Source organism: Theropithecus gelada, chromosome X (assembly GCF_003255815.1).
Source record: "Theropithecus gelada isolate Dixy chromosome X, Tgel_1.0, whole genome shotgun sequence".
Lineage (NCBI taxonomy): Eukaryota > Metazoa > Chordata > Mammalia > Primates > Cercopithecidae > Theropithecus > Theropithecus gelada.
In genome coordinates this window covers 101,722,349-101,745,861 of record NC_037689.1, presented here as the reverse complement: position 1 = coordinate 101,745,861, position 23,513 = coordinate 101,722,349, and the positions used below count along the sequence as shown (strand labels likewise).

The window sequence follows — 23,513 nt, the reverse complement described above, 5'->3', positions numbered from 1 at the left end:
CACTTACTGTCTTAGTTGTTGGTCCTTGTGGACATCCCGCATCTCCACGCTTCCATCATTCTCCTGGCAGTGTGAAGACGGACGCTCGTACCCACCATGTTCATGATGACAGTTCCTCTTGTCAGAATTATCCCGGAAAGAATTCCCACCTTTCTTTCTTCCTTGAAAAGGGCTACCATGGTCATGGCATTCTGCAACTGAGAACAAAAAGACAAGTTTGAGACACATCAATGGTCCACTTACCATGTACCATGTCGTGAGCTAACTCCATGGTAGGGCAAGTAAAGTGCCAACCCGCCACACAAGCCCCAGAAAACAAACTCCTCTGCCTGTCCAGATACAACAACCTTATCTCACAGGTGGCACAATCAGGGGAGGAATCTTGGGAGAGGAAGCAACTGTGTCGAACCTCTTAAGAAATGGAGCAGGAATTATAAAGAACAGAGGTGCGTATGTCCATGGGTTGGACTAGACACTAGTCACACCCCTGGAAGGGGTCCTAATCTTGCCTTCTCTCAGGCTTCTCTAACCTAACAACCACACCAACACCTGGGAGACAAGCTCTCTCACACCTCCCAAATCCAATCTCCAAATGCATTCTGTGAACAATCAGCAAGTTATACTTCTTTGCCGGTATAGTACAAGCTTTAATGACAGGTGGGTCTGATGTAACAGCTTCTCAAGCTGCCCTCCTGCCTCCAGCCTTGCCCTCAACAATACTCAGTTTGAAATATCCAGAGCAAGCTTTCTTTTTGCCCAGCCCGAAATGCTTTCAGCCCAAGAGACAACTCTTCCTAAGCAAGTGACAGAATTACTAGAAAGAAAATCAGCAGATATTGAAAACCACTACAGTAACAGGATCTAAATGACATAAATTAAACACTGTACCCAACACACTGTACCCAACAATGAAAACAGAGCGCTTTTTTTTTCCCCTCTACTGTCTTGCAGCATTCACGAAGGTAGACCATCTCCTGGACCGTCAAACAGACCTCAACCAATTTCAAAATGTACACCTTGTCTCAGGGCACCCTTATGAATAGAATTTCGGTCACTGCTGACCTCTCTGCAATGTACTGATTATGGCCAGGCCTCAGATGAACTTCTGTAGGGGGGTCATTGCTTTCACCGTGTGTGACCCACTGTCAGGACAGTCCTGCTCCTCTCGACTGTTGGGACTTTCCCTGTGTGCCATTAGAAGTGAAATTAAATGTGGGCAGAGTGTCTGACCCAGACATTCCTGATGCTTGGTCCCCACAACTTGGAGGTGGGGCTGGAGTGCTCTCTTTCTCTCACACTCTACATCCAACGGATCAGGATGGATGTATCTTCTCTTGGCTCCACCTTTAAAAGATATCCAGAGTCTGGCCACTTCTCACCCCCCCTCCATTGCTACCTACCCTGGCCAGGTCACCAACATCTGTCTCCTGGATTATGCTGCCTTCCAAGTTGTCCTTCTGCTTTGGCCCTTGACTCCCCTACCACCTATTTTCAACACAGGAGGCAGAGTGACTTTTTAAGGCATAAGTCAAATCTTGCCATTCCTTTACTCAAAATGCTTTAACCGGGGTTTGGAGCCCATCAGTATGTTAAAAAGCTATGAGTCCATAACAGTACTCAGCAACAACAACAACAACAACAACAACAACAAAGACCCCTATTGGTGACATTTGGAGGATGTCCAGAAACCAACTCATTTTCATGAAAGTCCATAGATGAAAGGGAAAAAAATCAAAGATTAAAGTGAGGGTTAAGGGCACATGGTCAATATATGGAGCACAGGTATTCCTGAGTCAGAGTCATTTTTGAGAATACGCATTACTTCAGAAATAACGTCACTGAGGGGAAGAAGGTGTAAAAGTGAGCTAGCCAACAGCTACAGCTACAGCCTCAGGCAAGGCCTTGTGTTGGACAAGAGCACATGTGATAAAAAGCCACAGAGGGACCGGACAGAGAGAGATGCCGAAGACAAAAACACACACAGGCGCACGTCCACTTGCTGAACTCTGGCATCTCAGCACAATCCCTGTCTCGCAGTTGTGCTGCCAGAATTACAGGTGATCTCAAGAGTATTATAAAGCAGCTAGTACTTCTCACCCAGACCGCCTGGGTTTCCGCTCAGGCCCCACCATATACTGGCTGATCCTCCCACACAGACATAGTAGTGAGTAACCTTTATGACATCACGTGCGTTCCTACTGGTACTTCCTATGTTAGTCTGGAATTCTGCCTACATCACTGCCGTGCCACTGAGTGCATGGCATCAGCATCCCTGCTATGGCACGGAAAGAATGGGATACGAAGAAAACCAACCCTTGCCCAGTGGCAACCAACATTTGCTCAGTGTTGGGCAGACTCACTAGGTTTCTCTCGACCTCCTCACAGAAAATCCATGAGAATTCTATCCACAGTCCCTTTTCAGATCATGAATATTTGGTTCACAGATGTCGGGTACATTTCCCAGCCAAGTCAGTGGCAGAACAGGAATTATGTCCTCATGTATATTGGTCTGCCTCTATACCCTGAGTGTTCCTCCAGAGACTGCACTGGTTCTCCCTTAAATGGCAAGCTTTCAAGTCTCATCGACAGATTTTTTTGTTGAGCAGGCCAGGGATGATGTTTTGTGCTAGTCACTCCTGTCAGGGTGGGAACCAGGCGTCTTGGATAAGGTGGAGATCTCTGTCTTGGACCAGATGGGTGTAATCTGTTTGGGCCATGGGTTTTCAGATTAAGAGTCACTTTGGGCTGGTAGTGTCTGGCACAGAACAAGGACCTAATTAGTATTTGTTAAATGAATGCATGTGATGTAGGTTTGAGATCATCGACAAAACCACTTTTGAGAATACATCCATCTGAACCATTTCTACCGACCTCTATTTATATTTATTCCAGAGCTATTCGGGCTGCAGAACTATTTCATAACCTGCCTGCAAAACTAGAATGAATTAATTTTTTCTTCTGCAACATTAATATTTTTTCATTAATGTATCCTTAGAAATAGAACTGAGTACCTCCCTGCAGACTGTGGCTAGAACTGCAGCTTTGAAGATCCCAGAGAAGGAGGCTTTTGCAAATAGTGGTGACAGAAATGAGGAGAGGCGTTCCCTGAATCCAGCAGACAGAGCTTTCTGGACATCTGGTCTCTGTAGGAAGAATGTTCTGGACCTAAAGGCATGTTGTGTTCACTCAGCCTTGTGACAGACAGGAAGCATCATCATCTCTGTCTCAGAGGAAGGGAAGAATGTGTGGTCTGTGTGTCCGTGTTGCCCATGCAAGCAAGTGTTAGTGTTTTGTATTACATGCTTCTACAATTAGGTTACAGATATGCGTACTCCAAATCATGTTGGTAAACACATTGCCACACAACACTGGATCCCACTGCACATTTCTTTTCATGTGTTATGTATTATATATGGCCAAATTTTGTTTCTTGTTCAGAATATGCTTTTTAATGCTTTTTTTTTTCTTTTTTACCTCTCTCTCGGTGTTTTAATATTTGAACTGACAGTTTTAAAATAAGAAAGTAATGAAGTTCCCTGTACACAAAACTAACGGAACAATATCCACAGATTGACCAGGGTTGCAGAGCACCTCCAGCGGGGGTGGCCAAAAAACCCAGTGGAACACAGCCAGGGCTTCAAAGTGGGTCTAAGATTTTGAGTCCCTGCTCTACAGCTTCCCAGGAGAAGCACATGAGTACTTTTAAGCATAAAGTGATATTTTCCTAAGGATTTTCAATGATATTTACACCAATATACACTTCCACTAACCGTGTGTGAGTCTAATTTTCTGCAATATGCCTAACCATTCAGAAGTCATTCTTACACTTTGATCCAGACTTTTCACTTTTTGAATGTATTACATAAATCACTCTCTGTCTAAATACATACATATAATTATAGGGCTGTGCTTTACAGGTTCTTTGGGACACAAGGATGACGGGACCAGAGAGTGGCTGATATTGTCAAGGGGAGAGGTAGAAATGACTGCCCTTGGAATGAAGTAGACATGGCAAGGAAGGGGCATGAGTACCTGACACACAGGGTGAAAGAAAAGGCCAAGGGATGGATGTGTGGGTCAGAAAGAAGAGGGTGAGTACAGAGAAGACAAAGAAACACACATTGAAAACGCTTCCAGGGAACTGAATTCATCCTGGTGATACGCTCCCCTCTGAAAACTCTCCTTCCTTCCTGTCCATGCACATCTTGTCTGTCCCTGTTACTTCACTTCAAGATGGACACCAGAGAAACAGTTCCCACACAGTCCGAAAAAAGGAGAGATGATACAAGGCAACAGTGTGCAATGATGACTCTCTTGGACAGAAGGCTGGAGTCGGGACATTCATTCCAGAAACCACACCCATCATTGCCCAGCAGACTTTGAGTGGGCTCTGTCGTACCGCTCATTTCAGCCTTGACACAGAGTCGCACATTATTGGTTATGGGCATAGCATTTGAGGTCAGATCCATCAGGATTTCAATCCTGGTGCTAAATGCTACGATCCAAGGCAAGTAACTGACCTCGCTGTGACTCAAGTTCTTTTTGCTTGTTTTCCCCCTAACTCAAAGATAGTAACAGTTTCTACCTCATGGGGCTACTGTAAAAATTAAGTGAGTTAACACATGGAAATACGTGAAAAGCACCAGGAGAAATGCCCGTGACCTAACAAGCACTATAAATAAGCTGTCTACTACTATGTCGAGAACTTAGTACAACATCTGGCATTTATCGAGGGAGAAATACATGTTAGTTGCATTCGTTGTTATTAGTCCTCCTGTAAATGACAAGAGATGAGTGAGTGGCATCCGGTTGCCACGTCAGCTATTAATGTATTTTACAAAGCGGCAGTAGTAAAACAGGGCAGCCCCGGCTCCAGTGGGGAATCATCTGACGTACGGATTAAGGGAACCAAAACTGAAAGCTCAGAGCATGAAACAGGTTATGTGGAAGGATTCAGTAGGGAGCTTAAGTCCCCGTTTCCAATCTTTGAGGGAAAAAATGTATTATTATGCAAGAAATGTTTCAGGTTTAAGTGGCAGACTATAAGCAGCAAGGCAGAACACTCGTCACACCACACGATACAAAGGGAAAGAAAAACAAAGTCAGGTTATAAAACTGTATATTACGGTATGATTCCTCAGAAGAAAATATTAATGAAAAACTATGTTTTCATTTGTAAATATAAACACAAACAAGTCAGGGTAAAGGGACATGTGAGAATGTCAACCATGTGTAGAAGTAGGTGGCTGGAATGCAGAATGGTTATACTTTCACACCTACACTGTATACTTGTATAAGAGGATGTTTATGGCTGGGTCAGGGTTTTGTCAAGTGCTTGGGGAGAAGCACTTTTCCTATTGACCCATATACAGCATAATGGAAACCATCTATTACTGATAATCAGGTGTGAATATCTTCTCTCCGATTAATATGCTAACCTCACTTTTGACGACTCATTCAACTTCTCCTGATCCCAGGTTTCTTATATGTAAAAATCAGAGATTAGGGCTAGCTACCACCTCAATCAAGATATAGAACCTATAACACACCCCAAAAGGTTTCCAGTTGATCTCCTCTTCATCCCTTGGCCCCATACAGACATTGATATACTTTCAGTTACTATATATTCGTCTTCCTGTTCTAGGATTTCATACAAATGGACTCATACAAGCTGTACCCTTTGGGTCTGGCTTCTTTAACTCGGCATACTGTTTCTGAGACCCATCCATGTTCTTGACTTTTCCTTGCTGAGTAAAAGCCCCTTGATGGATGTACCATAATTTGTTCACCTTTTATGTTGTTGTTTTAACGAAGTTTCAGGAGGAAGTGAAAGGAGATCCTTGCCTTCAAAAAGCCATCTTTCTTGGGCAGTCTTCTATTCTTTTGTAATAGACACAATTTCATCCTTTATCACTCCTTTGTCTCTCTGGGAAAATACTATCTTAATGTCTGTTTCAGCCTCTTCCATTTTTTCTGTTCCCTCAGTGCCAATTATTGGATGTGTTGAGTTTGTGCCATCCTTCCATGGTGATCCTGGGTTGTGACTGTCTTCTGCAGAGGAGGCTCCACTGCAGAATCAGCCCTGGGCTGATTAGCTTTAATCCATACCTTGCTCTGGCCTTGCCGGCAGTTTAGCTTCAAGCCGGACACAAACTGTGGTGGCCCCGGCTTTACCACTGTGTTTTCCCATTTCCTTTCTCTTTGAAAAAGACAATCGTCTCGATTTCTTACATGGGAATCTTTATTTCATATTTTCCAGTGTAACTATGTATTTATTATTATTGTAATATTATCATTCTGAAACCACAATTATAACATTTTTAAATTAAATATTGTAAAGGGCTTGCATTCTTATCATTTAAATTGTTCAAGCAGTTCTCAACCATGATTACACATTACAGCCACTTGGGGACACTGAGACAATTCACTAGCACCAGGACACACCCAGAACAGTCAAAGCAGAACCGTGGTTAGATCCAGGCAACCACATTTTTTAACTCTCCACGTGAATTGCAGTGTGCAACCAAGGTTGAAAACAACTGTGCTAAGCCTCAGCTTTTGGCTTATGCTTGCCAGAGGATCCTAGGAATAGCTGCCTCCTCATTCTGCTCACTTCCCACTCAGCACTGTTTTGGGGACCCAATGAGTCTATTAGCTTAGAGCGGGTGTCAGCAACTATGTCCTGTGGGCCAAATCTATCCCAGATCCCCATTTCCTTCAAGGTCTTTTGCTTGCAACCAATTTTACTGCCAAGCACTGTGTTAATCAAGGTCCCAACTTGCCTATGCCAGAATTCACTCTAGTTCTTTTATACAAACAAGATATCTGTAATAAAATATATTACATAGCTTACAAAAACTCTGTGAGGGCCAGAAAAGCAGGCCTGGATGCTGCACAGCCAGGAGAAGTCCACCCACATTATGGAACTGCTACCGCTGAAATACCACTGCTGCCTGCCCATTAATTGACATGCATGACAGAGACTGAATTCTAGAAACTCTGCAATGGCTGCCCCATAACAACTGGAGACCTCCCTCATCACAGGTAGTCCACCCCACATATGGCTCCCATGTTATTCAGTTCCACCTCTGAGTCTCATGTTGGCACATATGCTTGATGCAATAGGTATCCCATTTGGGACCCTAACTGCAAGGGACTCTGGTAAATTGTATCTGTGTGAGAGTGTATTTGTGTGTGTGTGTGCGTGTGTGTGCGTGTGAGAGAGAGAGAGAGAGAGACAGAGAGAGAGAGAGAAAGATAAAGAGCGAGAGTGTGTGCACACATGTGTGTGGTCACGTGCATGTATGTTTCCTTTCATGTTCCAACTTTCTAGTCTCTACAGTACAGGAAAGCATATAAGAATGTTTAAGAGCGTTGGAATAGTTGCCAAGTAAGCAGATTCATCGTATATTTCCAAGACATGTTTTCCGTTGTAAATGGTATATTTACAATAAAGATGGTATTTTCTATTTGTTAACATGGTTTGTGTATATTCATCTTATATCCAACAAACTTGTTGATCTCCATTATTAATTTTAATTTTCTGTAGCTTCTCTTGAGTTTCATATGAAGATAGTCACATTGACAGCTTTATTTTCACTTTTATACATGTATTAATTTGTGTGTGTAGGCATCCATGTATGACAGCTTACCGCACTGCCTAGTATGATATATGGCTTACTGCACTAGACTCAGTACGACATTGAACAGAATTCGTCATACCAGTCATCTTTATCCCTTTTCTGATTGTAAGGAGAATACTTCTAATGTTTTACTATTAAGGGTGGTGTCTGATGGGGTGTATTGTTTTGATACCCATTGTCAGTTTAAAGAGATAGCTTTCTATATTACCGATCTGCTGAGAGTTATTGTTATTGTGGTTGTTCAATCCCGGTTGGTTAATTTATTGCATACTTTTTTTTTTTTAACTGGATCTTTTGTTGTATTTGTCCTGTCCTCCTCCCTTTATTCAGCTAATGTGTTAGATTACATTACAGATCTCTTAAAATGTTAAACTCAGCTTGCATGCTTGGGATTAAACACAACCTTGTTATGCTGTATTATCTGTTTTACCCATTGTTGGGTTTAGTTTGCTATTAATTGATTCACATTATTTGCGTTTATGTAACTAATTCAGATTGGCTAGTAATTTTGCCTTGTCAAGAATACACTGAATAAACCAAGGTTTTCTATTCTTTGGGTTTGGAAAGTTACATATATTTTTCCCCCGGAATTCATCTATTTAATCTAAGTTTTCAAATTTTCACATCTTTTTCATAATGTGATCTTTTTCGATCTTTTCTGTCACTGTAAGTGTGACACTATCTTCATTCCAAAAGTGGCTTACCTGCACCATCTCGCTAATTTTCTCTGCCCATGTGGCCAGAGATATTATCATTATCCTGTGCTTCTGAAACACTGACATCTAGCAATTTTGTTCAACTCTCTCACATCTGTTTTCAGTTTCATCAAGGTAGGCTCTATTTTTTATCATTTTTCCTTAACATAATGGAAAGACATGGAGATTATTCCATATTAAGTAAATGATCAATGAAAAGTCCTTTCATCTACCACCTGGTTTTATTTTTATAGTTGAATACAATGGATATTCAAATATCCAATACATTCCCTCGTTTGGAAAAGACCTCTGGCTTATCAATGTTGGTCTTTTTAACCAGCGCCATCGTGTCTATTCAATTAAACTATCAGATGATTAAGGAAGAGGGCATTGCATCATTGATGTAAAAGAATTTTTACTATAAGCTTCCTTTAAGAGAAGAGCAGGCAGCGTAGAAAGAAGCAGAAAGGATGTAAAAGAAATCATACCTGGGTGGATTCAAATCCTGATTCTGTCACTTACGGCCGATGTGATGTTAGGCAAGTACTTAATCCCTCCCAGCTTCGATTCCTTCATGCAGTTGTCAGTGCTGCCATTTACCAACTGTTTACATTCTCCCCTGTACCAGGCACCTGGTAGGACTGCCCGACCCGACTGTCTTCCTTGGGGCAGGGCCGTGCATGTGACTAGCTCTGGCCAATGGGTTGTGAGTGATGAGTGACATGGGTTATTTCTGGGTCAGAACCTTTGGTTGCTGGCTTGAGACCCTCTAGCGCTCCCACTCTGACGCAGTGAGTAACCCTTTTCTAGATGGTGGCTGCTCCATTAGTTTGGGTCTCTGAGTCATTCCAATAAGAATCGCTCAGAACCCTACATCCACCATCCCCCGAAGGATCTGCACCTGCCATAAACATGCAGCAGGAGTGAGAAATAAGCCACTGAGGTCTGGGGATGGCCAATAAGCACGGCGTTACACTCAGCCTCTCCTGACCCATATATCTCATCTGTCAATTAAAATAACACCCTCTCAAGATTTTCCTGAGGGTTAAATGCAGCAACTTGCATGACGGCTGAGGTTATCACAGTGCTTGACATATGACAGGGGCTCAAACTATGGCAGTTGTAATTATTAAGTAACAATAGGTACTGCATCTGCTTGTCCTGACAGGTAAGTTGTATCTTGTTTTCAAGAGTGGGGCACTTTATTTGCTGCCACAGGTAACATTTCCTAACGACTTGCATTTAAGCACATATTGTTTGCCACCACCATGGTATCAGACGCATGCTTGGCGGCATCTCTGAAGAGTAAACAAGTAGGAAGATTCAAGCAGCAGAGACTGACTGATGACATAAGATAAAATTAATTAAAGAGCAATAATCAATTTCTTAATGAGCAGAATAGATTACAACTATTATAAACCCACATTCCATTGTGCTGAGTAAACAAAGGCACAAGGTTTTACAGTGTTAGAAGATGTAGTCTGAACCGGGTTTCCCCAAATATTTCCTGAAGAACACTGGCACCTCAAATGCTCTGTGGAAAAAAATGTTCCATTCCCATACAAGTTGGGGAAAGTAGCCCTCCCTTTGAGACTCGTGTTGTATATTAGTATATCATCTAAAAAACTCCTACAGTATTCATTTACCTTCAGTTCTGTATGTCCCACACTTCCTTAGAGTAGAGCACATGTTGTTGTTGCTTTGTCCTGACCCTAGAGTCTCACAGAACAAACTTGGAAATGCTGAAATGAGAGAAAAATAGATTATTCAAGCTACATGTAATATCAAATATCACAAGTGACAACATTCTCTGACCATCTGCCAAGCAATATTTAAAACCCCGTAAGATTAAGCACAATCTTGCTATTTGCTCAACTTCATTCACCCAACACCGCTTTCATGACATACCAAATGTTATCACCCATGATTGTAACTTAAATCCGTTCACTATACTTTTCCACAGGAAGAAACGGAGAGAGTTTTCAGGAAGGAACCTAAGAAGCCATCATTAGAAAACCAGGGGTTGATGGGGGAAGAATCAGAAACAAAAGAGTGTCAAGCTATACTACTATAAGCCACTGAGACATCCTAAGCACATACACACACAAAAAATTGTCACCCCACTCCCAAATGTACTTTTTAAAGCCAGTGAAGTTCAAACAAAGTATAACAAGTAAATTCCGAATCTTCACATCATGACGACTTGGACACTTTTATTGAAATATCAAATTCTCTTTAAAAAAAATTCCCGATTCCCCTCTCTCCCTTTCGCCCACCCCCCTGAGCCCATGTTTAGAAAATTTAGTAGAAAAATAAATCATGGAAACAAAGAGAATCTTTACATAATGGAAAAAAGAGACAGAAACTAAGATTGGATCTGGAATCGTCTATACAAACTGGGATCTATGAAGCCTCGAGTGTCCTTAATAACAATATGATCTGAGGAGGGGCAGAGGACAGAATCACCTGGCACGGACGGTGAATCAGGCAGGGTGACTGGCAAGGGTAGGGTTTTTCGTGTGGGGGCGGGAAGAGGGGGGATCCCATGAGGCTTCCACAGCCCTGCCCGGGAGAAACGACTTACAAGTTCATGAATTCCCGCCGCCCCACTACCAACCCTACCCCTATCCCGCCAACCCCATATTCTGCCCCAGTGCTTTCTCCTCCTTCACTTCACTCTCTACCAACAACAGCTCCTGTGAGTCCAGGATCAAGGCGAATGGCAGACATAGATGCATGGGTGCATGCGCGCGTGCGCGCGCGCGCGCACACACACACACACACACACACACACACACACACACAGAGTTTCTCTGCCAGGCGTTCACAAGTTTGGCCACATTAGGAAAGTCCTCCGCTACCTTCACCCAAACCCCCCATACCCCCGACCCTTCCGCAGCCCCCACCCTTCCCCACCCCCCCCCCCCCCACATCACCACCCCTCCACCCCCCTCACCACCCCACCCCACCCCTTCAGAGCCTCTGCTATTTGGAGATTGCTCAGCCACCCCTTAAAGCCCAATTCTCAGTACCGGCTGGTTCCACTCGTACCAGACTTCCTTCCAGCGTGGCAGGATATGAAAGTTGCCGGAAGGCTTGAGATCTGAGCTGCAGTCCAATAAAACTTCCGCCTGAGTCAGGGCGTGGGGCCGGAAGCACCTCTCTGACGGGATTTGGAGCACTCAATCTTCACGTGAATGGGAGGGTGCGGAATCTCACGTGACCATAAGAGTCACATGTACAACAGCCATTGGTTAGCTGTGGTGCTCACAGGACCACAAAGGCTTTGCCTGCCACCAGATGATAGGAGCCACTTGGCTGCCCACGCACGCATCTGCAGAGTTCGGCAGCTCACAATCTTCACGTGACAGAGAGGAATGAGCCTGACACTGTGGCCATGGGGAGGGGTGGGTGGGAGCAGTGTACATGACCATAACATCCACATGACCCTAAACAGTAGGTCATCTATATGACTTCGAGGGCTGAGACTTCCACATGCTGGTGGCCAGTAATGGCCAGGTGAGGGAAGAATCCATGTGAGCAACAGGGTTCAGGAGTCCACCATACTGCAGTGACTGGAAGAGCTGGGCCCATCACATGACCATAGGAGCAACACGACAAGAGAGGCCACATGACCTCAAAGTTTTAGAACCCTTGGTGCTGATATGACCAGCAGGGCCCTGTCAGTAGGACTCACAATTGTAGGGTTCACATGATGGTGGCATCCACATGACTTGCAGCCTTGGGATCCTGCAAGGCTCAAGTACCCAGGATAGGTGGGTCAGCTTGGGTCAATTTCCTGACAGTAGAATCCAACCACTGTAGAGTTCTCCTGATCTGCATGTTTCAGGGGACCGTTCTGTTCATGAGACCCGGAGCTCTGAGACTGCCCGTATTACTGAGATGGTGGTACCTCCAGATAACCTTCCACAGCACACAAACTTGAGCTTTTGCTACCCCATCCCACGTTTTATTTATTTATTTATTTTTATTTTTTGAGGCGGAGTTTTGCTCTTGTTGCCCAGGCTGGAGTGCAATGGCACAATCTCGGCTCACTGCAACCTCTGCCTCCCGGGTTCAAGCGATTCTCCTGTCTCAACCTCCCAAGTAGCTGGGATTGCAGGCGCCCGCCACCACGCCCGGCTAATTTTTGTATTTTTTTAGTAGAGATGGGGTTTCACCACGTTGGCCAGGCTGGTCTCAAACTCCTGGCCTCAGGTGATCCGCCCACCTTGGCCTCCCAATGTGCTGGGATTACCGTGTGAGCCACCGCTCCTGGTCCCCCATCCCTCTTTAATATATTTTATGTGTTTCATTTCTAACAACACGTGAAATTTAATACTTCACGATGAAAAAGGCCCTCACTAAAACCATAATCGCTGACACTACTGCAAGAGCCTAAGCAGTCCGCACAGGTAAGCACTGTTGACTTAATTTCATACAGGGCCAAAGGAAATTAAGGCAAACCTAATGAATTTTAGTTGTTCATTTGAAAAAGAAAATGTGTATAGTGATTAGTATGTGCCACACACTCCAAAAGGTTAACGCATTTAAGAGTGCTAACTCTATGGAGTGGGCAGTATAACAGAATTTTACAGACGAGGAAATTGAAGCACAGAGGCGTTAAGATCACTTGCCTAAGAGGTCACAGACATTGCAGGTGGCAAACCAGCTGTCTCTCCCAGGCAGTATGGTGCTAGACTGTTCTGACCACCCCCCGGGTTTTCCAAAGGAAATTAATTTTAGTTCAGCCGTATTAATTCACAAAAACTGGAAGACAGACCCGGTTACTGAGAGTTGAGGTCTTGGATGTTCTCATTGAAATACCAACTAAGTAATTTCAATTACTATCAGTAATTAGCACCAGTCAACGCTGAATCTAATTAAGGACCTCAGGAGATTCATTTAAATGTATACGTATAAACCTACTATTAATATATAAAATATGTGTATACGAAAGTCAGTATAAAATGTTTGAGGTTAGCTGAAAACATTTCCTTCTTTACAAAAGATTACTGAAAAGAGAAAGATTGGCATTTTTAAAACATCATACCTGGCTCTGGCCTGAACTGCAACAATTTTGTACGAGTGGAATCTGAATTATAATTAGATTTTACTGTATTTTTATTCTGCCTGTGTCTCCCCAGAAAGGATAGAGAAAAGAGAAGGAGAGTACACACTGCAGTTGTTGTTAATCACAATTTCACGACCACCTGTTTTGCTGATTTGCGTGGGAAACTGCAGCTTCATCTGCATGTCCAAAATAAATTTGGTGGAGTGGAGTCTTTCTGGTTTGTTTGCAGAGGCAAACAATGCTATACAAGCGTTGGGATTACTTTGCTAGGTTCCCGCACTGTGGCCTGGCTACATGAATAAGCAGAAGAAAACTCAACAGACCAAATTTTCCACCACAGTTAAAGTTGAATATACTAGTGAGGACAACAGGCTGTGTTTGTGGCTTTAAGGTTATCAAAGGAAGTCATGACATTTGGACGAGATCGGGTGCGTTCAGGGTGGTATGGCCGTAGACTGAAGTCATGATATTTGGAGTGAAAGACTAGGAAGTGCCAATCAGTGGGTCTCGGATAATTCTGGAGAATTATTTATGGGACTCATGTAAATAGAGAATATAAAATGGGGCTACATATTTATGAAAGAGCCTATTATGAAAGTTCAAGTTGGATTTAGGAAGTATCTATACAAAGTCACAGGATGGAAGCCTACTTCAAGACCTGGTATCTGCCCTGGCCCCAGTTTCTATCATTACATACAGATGAACAGATCACCAGTAAAAGACAGAGCAGAATTTTATCTAGCCCACCTATGCTCAACTGGAACTTTCACAGTATTGATGATGGTCAAATTCTTTCACCAAAAGACAAATCCTGATTATAACTCTTACGTTAAGTCATAGTTTCCTCCTGTCAGACCTGATACTCATATCATTCGCTCTTTCTCTGAGATGATTATCAGGACTTTGTTAGGATTTTAAGTTACACCAATGGAAGTCTGTCAGTGCTCTAATATACACAAACAATGGGGGAAGGTAACTCTACAGACAAAGACTCGTATGTCTGGGGTCCAGTTTAGGCACTGAATTTATTAGGCGCTGTGTTTACTGGGGTGAGACAGGTTGATAAGCCATTTCTCTTGCATGTGATATGGCAGGATTTAACGGGAACAACTTCTCCTTCTTTTACCTTTTCGTTCTGTGGTGGACATTTTGGGGATCCATGCTAGTGGTTTTAGGAGGAGTGGCTTTACCTAACAGAAAAGAGAGAAAGGGGAGTACTGGAACTCCCCTTTCTAGAACTTACTTACTTTACTTAGAACTCCCCTAAGTATCAGAACGGTTGTGACGTTGTTAAATTAAACATACTCTAAGGCTTTTGGTTTGAACACAGATACATACACCTGAACTAGGTGTCCTATGTAAATTAACTTTCAGAAAGTAAAAATGACTGACCTAGCAACAGCATACAAGGGAAAGCATAAGATGGGACTCTATCATTATGGGCAATGCATTCAAGACATATTTTTCTGTGTTCCTTTGTGAAATTCATTGACGTAGCTAGAAGTAACTTTATGTCAGTGCCAAGCAATAGGAAAAAAAGAGAAGCAGTTGCAGATAGTGCTCCCTGGCAAATTACTCAATATGCCAACCCCTCAATGCAAGGTAAAATTCAACAGCTCTAGGTAATAGGCTCACTCTTTGAGGATTACCACAGCATACAAGTACAAAATTACATCTACAATGAAAACTTCCTTCAGGCAAAGGATGGAGAGGAGTGAAAAGGTAGGGATTCCATAGAGGGTGTTTACTCAAGAGTAGTGCCACATGTGAAGATGCAGCTCTCTGGTCCAATGTGCAAACCCCCTCCACTGTGAAGACCATTTAAAAAAATGAGCAATTATGATTCAAAGATTTCTAATGTATTGAAAGTAGAGAATTTTAAATTTCCCAGATTGCTTCTTGTTATCTGCTCAAGGCAACTATATTTTGCAATTCAAAAAATAGCTCAAAATACTCTGTTGGAAAACATTTTCAGATAATTTTTAAAATATAGCCAGCCACATTGTTTTCTTTTTAATGTATGAAAAATTTACACTTTGTTTCTTGTGATCAGCTTATCACTGATAAATTATTATCAGTGATTAGATCCTGTGAAAAAATGCAAGATATATAACGTTTGTGTTTTCTTTTAATCCTTGGATTTAAAACATCACGTAGTTTATCAACAGTTATAGAATGACTCACTGGTTGGATTGCTCAATTGGCTAAGTCCATCAAGGAGTTAGCAAATAATGAACCAGTGAACACGATTAAGCTCATTTGACAGTGTAGATGCAGACTAAGGCAAAACATGAGCAAAAACACATTACATATCTTGTCTATGTGATACTACAACGTCTTTATTAAAAGCTTCCATTTATATATTGATAATTAATTTTCAAATCTGCATATTCGCAGATTGGGTGATTATCTTATTCTTAATTTTCTTTTCATATGCATATTCGGTATCGTTATGGAAACATATTCTTTTCAAAGCGTGAATAAATGCGTGCATTAGAGGAAAAGGTTGTTGTTCAATTTTGGTACATTATCGGAGTCTGACTCTCTTCTCTTTTCTCTCTTTGAGACGGAGTCTCGCTCTGTTGCCCAGGCTGGAGTGCGGTGGTGGGATCTCGGCTCACTGCAACCTCCGCCTCCCAGGTTCAAGTGATTCTCCTGCCTCAGCCTCCTGAGTAGCTGGGACTACAAGTGCGTGCCACCAAATCCTAATTTTTTGTGTTGTTGGTAGAGACGGGGTTTCACCTTGTTAGCCAGGATGGTCTCGATCTCCTGACCGCGTGACCCACCGGCCTTGGCCTCCCAAAGTGTTGAATTACAGGCGTGAGCCCCCACGCCCGGCTGAGTCTGACTTTCTTCTAAAGACCCAGGGCTTTTAAGGCTGTTCCATATTGAAATCTGAGGATCTTTGATATCTTTATGAAGTCTGTGTCACGTGTTTACAGAAAGACAAAACTTAACAGTAACTATGAAGAATTCATTTACCTCTGGTCAAATAATCCCGACACGACATCATCTCAGGACAACAGCGAATAGAAAACTTTGCCAACGAATCGAAAAAGAATGAAAATGCAATTCAAGCATCCCACGGTGGATGCCTGTTGAGGTTCTTCCAAAACATATACTGCACAGGGGAGAGCTCTCATGCTTTGTAACTGCCTATTCATGAATTCAATATAGGTAGCTCCTGAATAAAGTATCTGTCTTTGTTACCCGAAGAGTCACTCTATTAGGAAACAAGAAGGACTTGAATATTGTGCTTACTATGCTCATAGTGGTATATATAATTTGAGTCTGTACCTGCAGGTGACATTTTTGTTTACCTACACAATATACATTCCTCACCTTCCTGACTGGGCTCAGGCCTCCATCAGTGTATCGCCTCCATCAGTGTATCTCCTCCCAATAGAGTCATGTGCTTGAGCATATATGGTCACATTCTTAGCTCCAAGAGTGGGCCCAGAATTAGTCTAATCTAATCCAATAATCCAATGCCCAATCCAGCAGTGGTTGGGTCAAGACTTAGCCTGGATCTTTACATCTTTCAGTTACTGGCTCGGTTAACCATGAAACTCACCTTGCCTCTGAACTCTCAGTTATATAAGCAAATGTCTTTCCTTATCGGATAACCCAGCGAGACTTGCACTTTCTGTTAGTTGTAGTTTAAATATCCCTGGCCAATACACATTCAATTTTATGGCCATCCTGGACATCTTACAAAGATGGCTTTCTAAAATAAAACCAACATATTGGTCTTTCGGTCAAAGATTTTTACGTCCCGTTCAGAGTTTCTACACCTAATCTTGTCACAATCCCGGGTGACTTCAATGTCCATGTAGAAAACCAATCTGATTCCAAGCCTCATGGTCGCAAGACCTCTTATTTGACTGCCATGCTCATGGGCACTCCCTGGATCTTGCTACCTCTTGGAACTGCCCCAACTCTAAAATAGTGCACTTTTAGATTTTATTGTGGCAACCTTCTTGTAACTCTGAACATCGTGCTTTATATATTTCTTGGCTATGTTTTTGAGTGCACATGAGTTCAGACTTTTTAGCTCTTTGATAAATGTTCTATCATGACTACCTGGTGGCTTTCTTTATTCCAAATAATTATTGTTGTCTCAACATTGATTTTTTGTCTGATGCTAATACAAAAGTAACAGTTTTAAATGGTTTGACTTGTGACTGGTATTGTGGGGTTTTTTTATGTTTTTTTTTTTTTTTTTCCTTCCATCACTTTATTTACTTCATTTCTGTGACAGGCCAGGAGAGTTACGTGCATGATGCCCGATACTGAGATGACATTGCTATGAGAGACAAGAGAGCCAAGGTGAGAGAAGGGGCAATGAGCAGGCAAGTGTATGACATGCTGGGCTTTCATAATCCTGCAGCTTCTCAAGTTCAGAAGACTCTCTACAGGCAAAGAGGTTCTGGTGGATGGCAGGAAAGATCTGGGACAACTAAGCCCCAGATAAGACTACACTAAGACTACTTTATTAATCAAGAGTGGTTTCACTGAGGAGAGACGGGCATTTACTACTGAGGATTTGGGACTGGAGCACAGTTAGACAGGAGGAATATGTTTTGGTGACCGATTGCACAGCATAGTGAGCAGAGTTAATCATAATGTATCATATATTTCAATATTGCTTTAAAAGTAGATTTTAGATCTTCTCATCACAAAATGTGATAAGTAGGTGAGATGATGGATATATTAATTAGCTTGAGTTAGTCTTTCTAAATGTATACACTTATCAAAATATCACATTGTGCCCCGTAAATATATACAATTTTGTAAAATTAAAAAATAAATAAATAAAATTTTAAAACAAATGAAAGGAACACAGAACTTGAAGTCCAACATTTTGCTATTACTAACGGAACCTCTCTTTTACTTCATGACACTTGACCTTTCTTAGTTTCAGCTTTCTATTTAGCTATAGACAAAATTATCCGTCATGACCCTCACTTTGGTGTGAGAATTAAATGAAACTTACATAAAGCTCTGTGTAGAATAAGGGCTGAGTGGTTTAGCACTGTGGGAAGCAGCTGAGTGCCAAACGCTCCTCCTCTACACCCTCTTTATTTAATCATCGGTCCCTGGGACACCGGCTGCCATGGCTACGCACATGAATACCCTTGAGGGTAAGGAGAATGTATGCTACGGCAGGAACTGTGGTACTCACGCCTGAAAAACAATGACTGTTAACCAACTTGGTGCCATGCTTAAGTCTCCCTGGGGTGATGGGTTCCTTCCTTTTCTCTTTCTCTCTTTCTTTCTTTTTTTTTTTTTTTTTTTTTTGTAGTAACGGACAGGGGTTCATCCCCAGGCCCATCTCAGGGATCCACAATCACAAATAATGTCCATATGGCTGCCCCAAGCAGCCATTGATGTTCACCAGGCTAGACACAGTGACCAAAGAGCTCTAGCTTGATCCTTGCTAAACAGGACTCAAGTGCTGTATTCGTTTCTTCAGGCTGCTATAACAAATTTCCATAAATGGGTGGCTTAAAACAACAGAATTTTATACTCTCACATTTCTATTGGCCAAATGTTTGAAATCAAGGTGTCAGCAAGATCGGTACCTTGTGCTGGGGGTGGCAGTTAAAGGGAGAATCTGTACCACACATCTCTCTTAGCTTCTGGTGGTTGCTGGCAATCCTTGGCATTCCTTGGCTTGTGGCAGCTTACCGCTAATCTCTGCCTCGGTTGTCACATGGCAATCTCCCTATGTGTCTGTCTCTGTGTCCCAATTTTCCTCTTCTTATAAAGATACCAGTCATTGGATTAGGGCACGCCCTAGTCCAGTGTGACTTTATCGTCACTTGATTACATCTACAGAGACCTTACTTCCAATTAAAATCACCTTCACAGATTCCAGGTAGACATAAATTTGCGGGGCTGGGGGGGATGCATGCACTATTCAACCCAATAGAGTCTACCCTCTGGCTTCCCAATATTTACATTCTTACCGTGAGTAAAATATAGTCACCCCATCTCCAAATCCCCCAGATCTTCACCTATTCCAGCATTAACCCTAAATCCCAAATCTCATCTAAAATTGTCAGGATCTTACCGAGTAGACTTTGGGTAAGGTCCACCCTGGGGCAATGTTCCTCTCTGTCTGCAGGCCTATGAAGCTAGAAAACAAGTTATCTACTTCTAGAATACTACGGTGGGACGGACGTAGGTTAGACGTCCCCTTCACAAAAGGGAGACGGTGGAAAGATTAAAGGGATTGTCGCTCTGGGGCAAGTTCACAACCCAGCAGGAAAAATGTCCATTAAGATTCAGGCCGAGAGTAAACTTCCATGGTTCAATCTTCTGCCCCATGGGCCCTTCAGGGAGGCAGCCCCAAATTTTGGGACCCTCCAGGGAGGCAGCCCCATCTTCCTGGCTTTCTGGGTCAGGGACTCAGTCCATCTAGCCCTCCAGGGTAATGACAATGCCATTTCTGGTCTGGTCTTCCATGTTTCTGCCTTCAGAGACATGCTTCTTTCATTTTTGTCCCATCTCCGGCCATTTCAGTCCAGGCTGGCAGCATTTCTGCTAGTATAAAACTCTCAAAATCTTTGCCAGGTTTTTGTGGATGCCAAAGGAATCCACGCAACTAGATATGTAGGCTCTGTGTGGGTCCTTCCTGGATTACCCTATCTCGTTTCCTGGCTTATGCCAACACGGTTGGTTGGGTCCACATGCCTAGTCTCATGAGCAAATGGCTGCTCAGCCACACCTTTCGCCCTGTTTCCATAGTGCACTATCTGGGTAGACTGTGAATTTTCCAAATCATCAAGCATGGTTCCTTTTGGCTTAACAGTTCCTGCCTCAACTTATCTCTTTACTCTCACATTTTAGTATAAAGAGACAAGGCCACGCCTTCCAGAGTTTGCATGGAAATCTCCTAGCTAGCTACATATCCAAGTTCATCACTTACAAGACCTGCTTTCTGCACAATTCAGTCAAGTTTTCCGACACTCTATTACAAGGGTCACTTTTCCTCCAATGTTCATTAACATGTGTCTAATTTCCATCTCAGACCACATAGTAAGCAGTTTCAATATTCATATTTCTAGCATGATTCTGTTCATAATGATATATGTGTTCTCTGAGATGATAAACACTTTTTACAACTCTTCTCACTTCCTTCTGGAGCTCTCACAAGAATCACCTTTAGCATTCATATTTCTACCAACACTCTCTTTGAGGCAATCTAGGGTTTTCATATCATGTGCCTCAAGTCTTCCAGCCTCTAGTCATTATCCAATTACAAAGCCACTTCCGTATTTTTAGACATTTGTGACAGGAACAACCCACGTCTTAGCACTAAAATCTGCATTAGTTTCTTAGGGCTGCCATAACAAAATACCCAAATTGGGTGGCTAAAAGCAAGATAAATTTATTCTCACACAGTTCTGGGGGCTAGAAGTACAAATCAAGATGTCAGGAGGGCCATGCTCCATCTGAGGGAAGAAGCCTTTCTTAGCTCTCCTAGTTCCTGGTAGATGCTGGTAGTCCTTGGCACTCCTTGGTTTGTAATGCCTTACTCCAGTCTCCGTCTGTGTCTCCACGCGACTCCCCTATGTGTCTGTGTCTCCTTGTCCAAATTTACCTCTATTTATAGGGACAGCAGTCATATTGGAGTTAGGGCCTACCCTAGTTCAATATGATCTCATCTTAATGTGACTGTGTCTGAAAAAACACTATTTCCAAATACGGCCACATTTACAGGTTCAGGGTGGACAGGAATTTGGCAGGGGCCACTATACGACTCAGTAGATGCCTCAATTTTTAAAAACTGTAGAAGAGTATCCTACTTTCCATCCATTTGAGTGCATTTTATTAACTATTTTTTTTTAGGTTCTAGATCCATTATGTTTCAGACATAATAAGACATTTGTCAGTAAAGTCAATGAGATTATTTTTAAAGTCTCTACCATGAAGCTGGTAAAATTACACACTACAAGTCCAAAAAGGACAGTATGAGCAGTAAAAATTATCACATATATAATTATAGGTGCAAAACTTCTAAATTAATTATTACTAAACTTAACTAGTGTATGTCTATTAAAAAAGGGTTCGTTCCAGGAATGAAAGGGTACTGGAACATTAGAGAATCTATCAATCTACTTCTGATCACTTCAGGAATACTGAGTGCAAATGCTTTTTATGCTCCCACCAGAAAACTCCTAATAACGAAGTCCGGGGATGGGGGGTGCAAAGCAGGACAAAAAAATCAGAAGGTATCAGTCAACGACACCAGACCAAGACAACTATGTTAGCAAAATTTTATAAGCTAGAAAACAGACGAATAAGTCGTAAGTCCGTAGAAGACCACAGAAACTAATTCAGCAAGAAACAAACTTCAGAACTCTGGTATTAGAGGTGCTAAATATGGTCAGAGACTAGAAAATGTGGATAATTCCTGGAGTATTCAAGGAAGGCATCATAGGGAGAGCAATCACCCCTACACTTTCCAACATGCTGAACAGCCAGGATTTCCACCCCAGGCTCAATATGAACCCCAGTTTTCTTCACATCCTCATTCTTCTCTAGAAGACCCTGTAAGAGCCACTGTACCACATCCTACAATGGTTTATTTTTACATTCTGTGGGTGTCGAGGTGGGAGTATATTGGTGAATGTTCCTTTTAACAATTAAACTGCCAAATGAGAACATAACGATCTAGACCTTCTCTAATATTCTCTTCTGTATGACTGAGAAGTCATCCATGTTGGGAGAATCTCAGGACTGGTGGGCAGGTGATCAAAGAAGCAGGACAGAGGTGCATAAACAGGGTAAGAGTGGAAAACACTAGGCACGTGCCAGAACCCACCCAATGTTTTTAAACAGCTAAACCACTCTAAAGAGGACTGAGAACCTGCTGCATGTAGCTGTGGCAAGTTTGGATCTTCTCTTTTTTCTTCTCTTTCAGAATTGTTCCATATCTCTGAAGTAAAGCTCATGTTTAACCACTCGACTTCCGCTGACATAATTTGCAATGACTGCAGCTAACTTACTGAAGCAAAGTATTATTAGGGCGCCAAGAGCCACCTTTGCTCTTGCCCTGCTTTGACAGTAGATGCTGAAATTCACCTCCGACTCCCAAACCAATGATAAATCTGATTACCAAAACTTTCAATGTGCATTTATACACGTCTTCATGGGGACAAACGGGGGAGATTCAATGGCACATGTCCCAGTGAAATGTCACCAAACAGTCTGCGTTAGACAATCTTGCCTCTCTTCCTCATACCCTCATGAGATGGATGGGCATCAGCTCCTGTTCTTCCTGAACAGTCTCATTCCCTTCAAATCTCTTTTCTCTGTGGAGCCATTTATCTCTGTGAGGTTCTGATGACTGAATCCTCAGACTCATCACCCTGATCAGCACATCAAGGACCTTTATTCTTAACTCCCTTCTTTACAATATAAAAGAGTTGTATATAATAATTGTTTTTCACTGTCACATTGATTTTTCTCACATCCTACTCAGAGCTTCCTACCATAGGTCTTTGAGCCCAAGGACCAAGTATCTTTTCAACAGACTTCTTGAGCTGGAACTTTGGTTCCTGGCTGAGCCAACAATGTCAGCCAACCTATTTGTTTGTTTGTTTGTTTGTTTGTTTGTTTATTTATCCATGAGAAATCAGCTGTGTTTATTGCTATCTAGTTTTGGCCAGATCAGGGCTGCTTGTCTGAAAAGCATTTACTTAAGCACCACTTTTATTAAGGTTTGGAACTTGACCAAGGCTGTTGGGTCTTTCATATAAAGAATGGGTCTGGAGAGAGTAGTCATGTCTTTTACGCCCATTCCTAGAAACCTTAGAGAGTGAACACTCAGGGGCCTGGCTCCTGGACTCTGAAATATGAAACAGATGATTATGCGTTTGAGTAGGAAATCTGAGAAATGATTGTCCTAGGTTATGAGTTTTACAAGCTCATTCGTTTATTCAAACAACAATTAGTTCAACAGTTTTATTTATATGTAACTGGCAAGCAATAAACTGTATACACTTACATTTAGATTGCACAATTTGATAAGTTTTGACACATGTGTACATCCATGGAGTCACAATCACTAAAAGGTAATGAGTAAATTCA

The 23,513-nt window shown here is 42.3% G+C and overlaps 1 protein-coding gene across 2 annotated transcripts in view; it reads right to left on the bottom strand.

Annotated features, from left to right (window-relative positions):
• Window positions 1–23,513, bottom strand: part of LOC112615458 (nuclear RNA export factor 2) — a 71,427-nt gene that overhangs the window by 9,556 nt on the left and 38,358 nt on the right. Inside the window, exons 1-3 of one of the 2 annotated variants that reach the window (XM_025372142.1) lie at window positions 11,371–11,389; window positions 9,985–10,080; window positions 8–197 (exon numbers count right to left, since the gene is read on the bottom strand). In XM_025372142.1, coding sequence (XP_025227927.1) covers window positions 8–197; window positions 9,985–10,027 — 233 coding nt within the window. In that variant the 5' untranslated portion in view covers window positions 10,028–10,080; window positions 11,371–11,389. Of the gene's footprint in view, window positions 1–7; window positions 198–9,984; window positions 10,081–11,370; window positions 11,390–23,513 lie in introns of those variants that run through there. The other variant, XM_025372141.1, reaches the window with a different exon arrangement.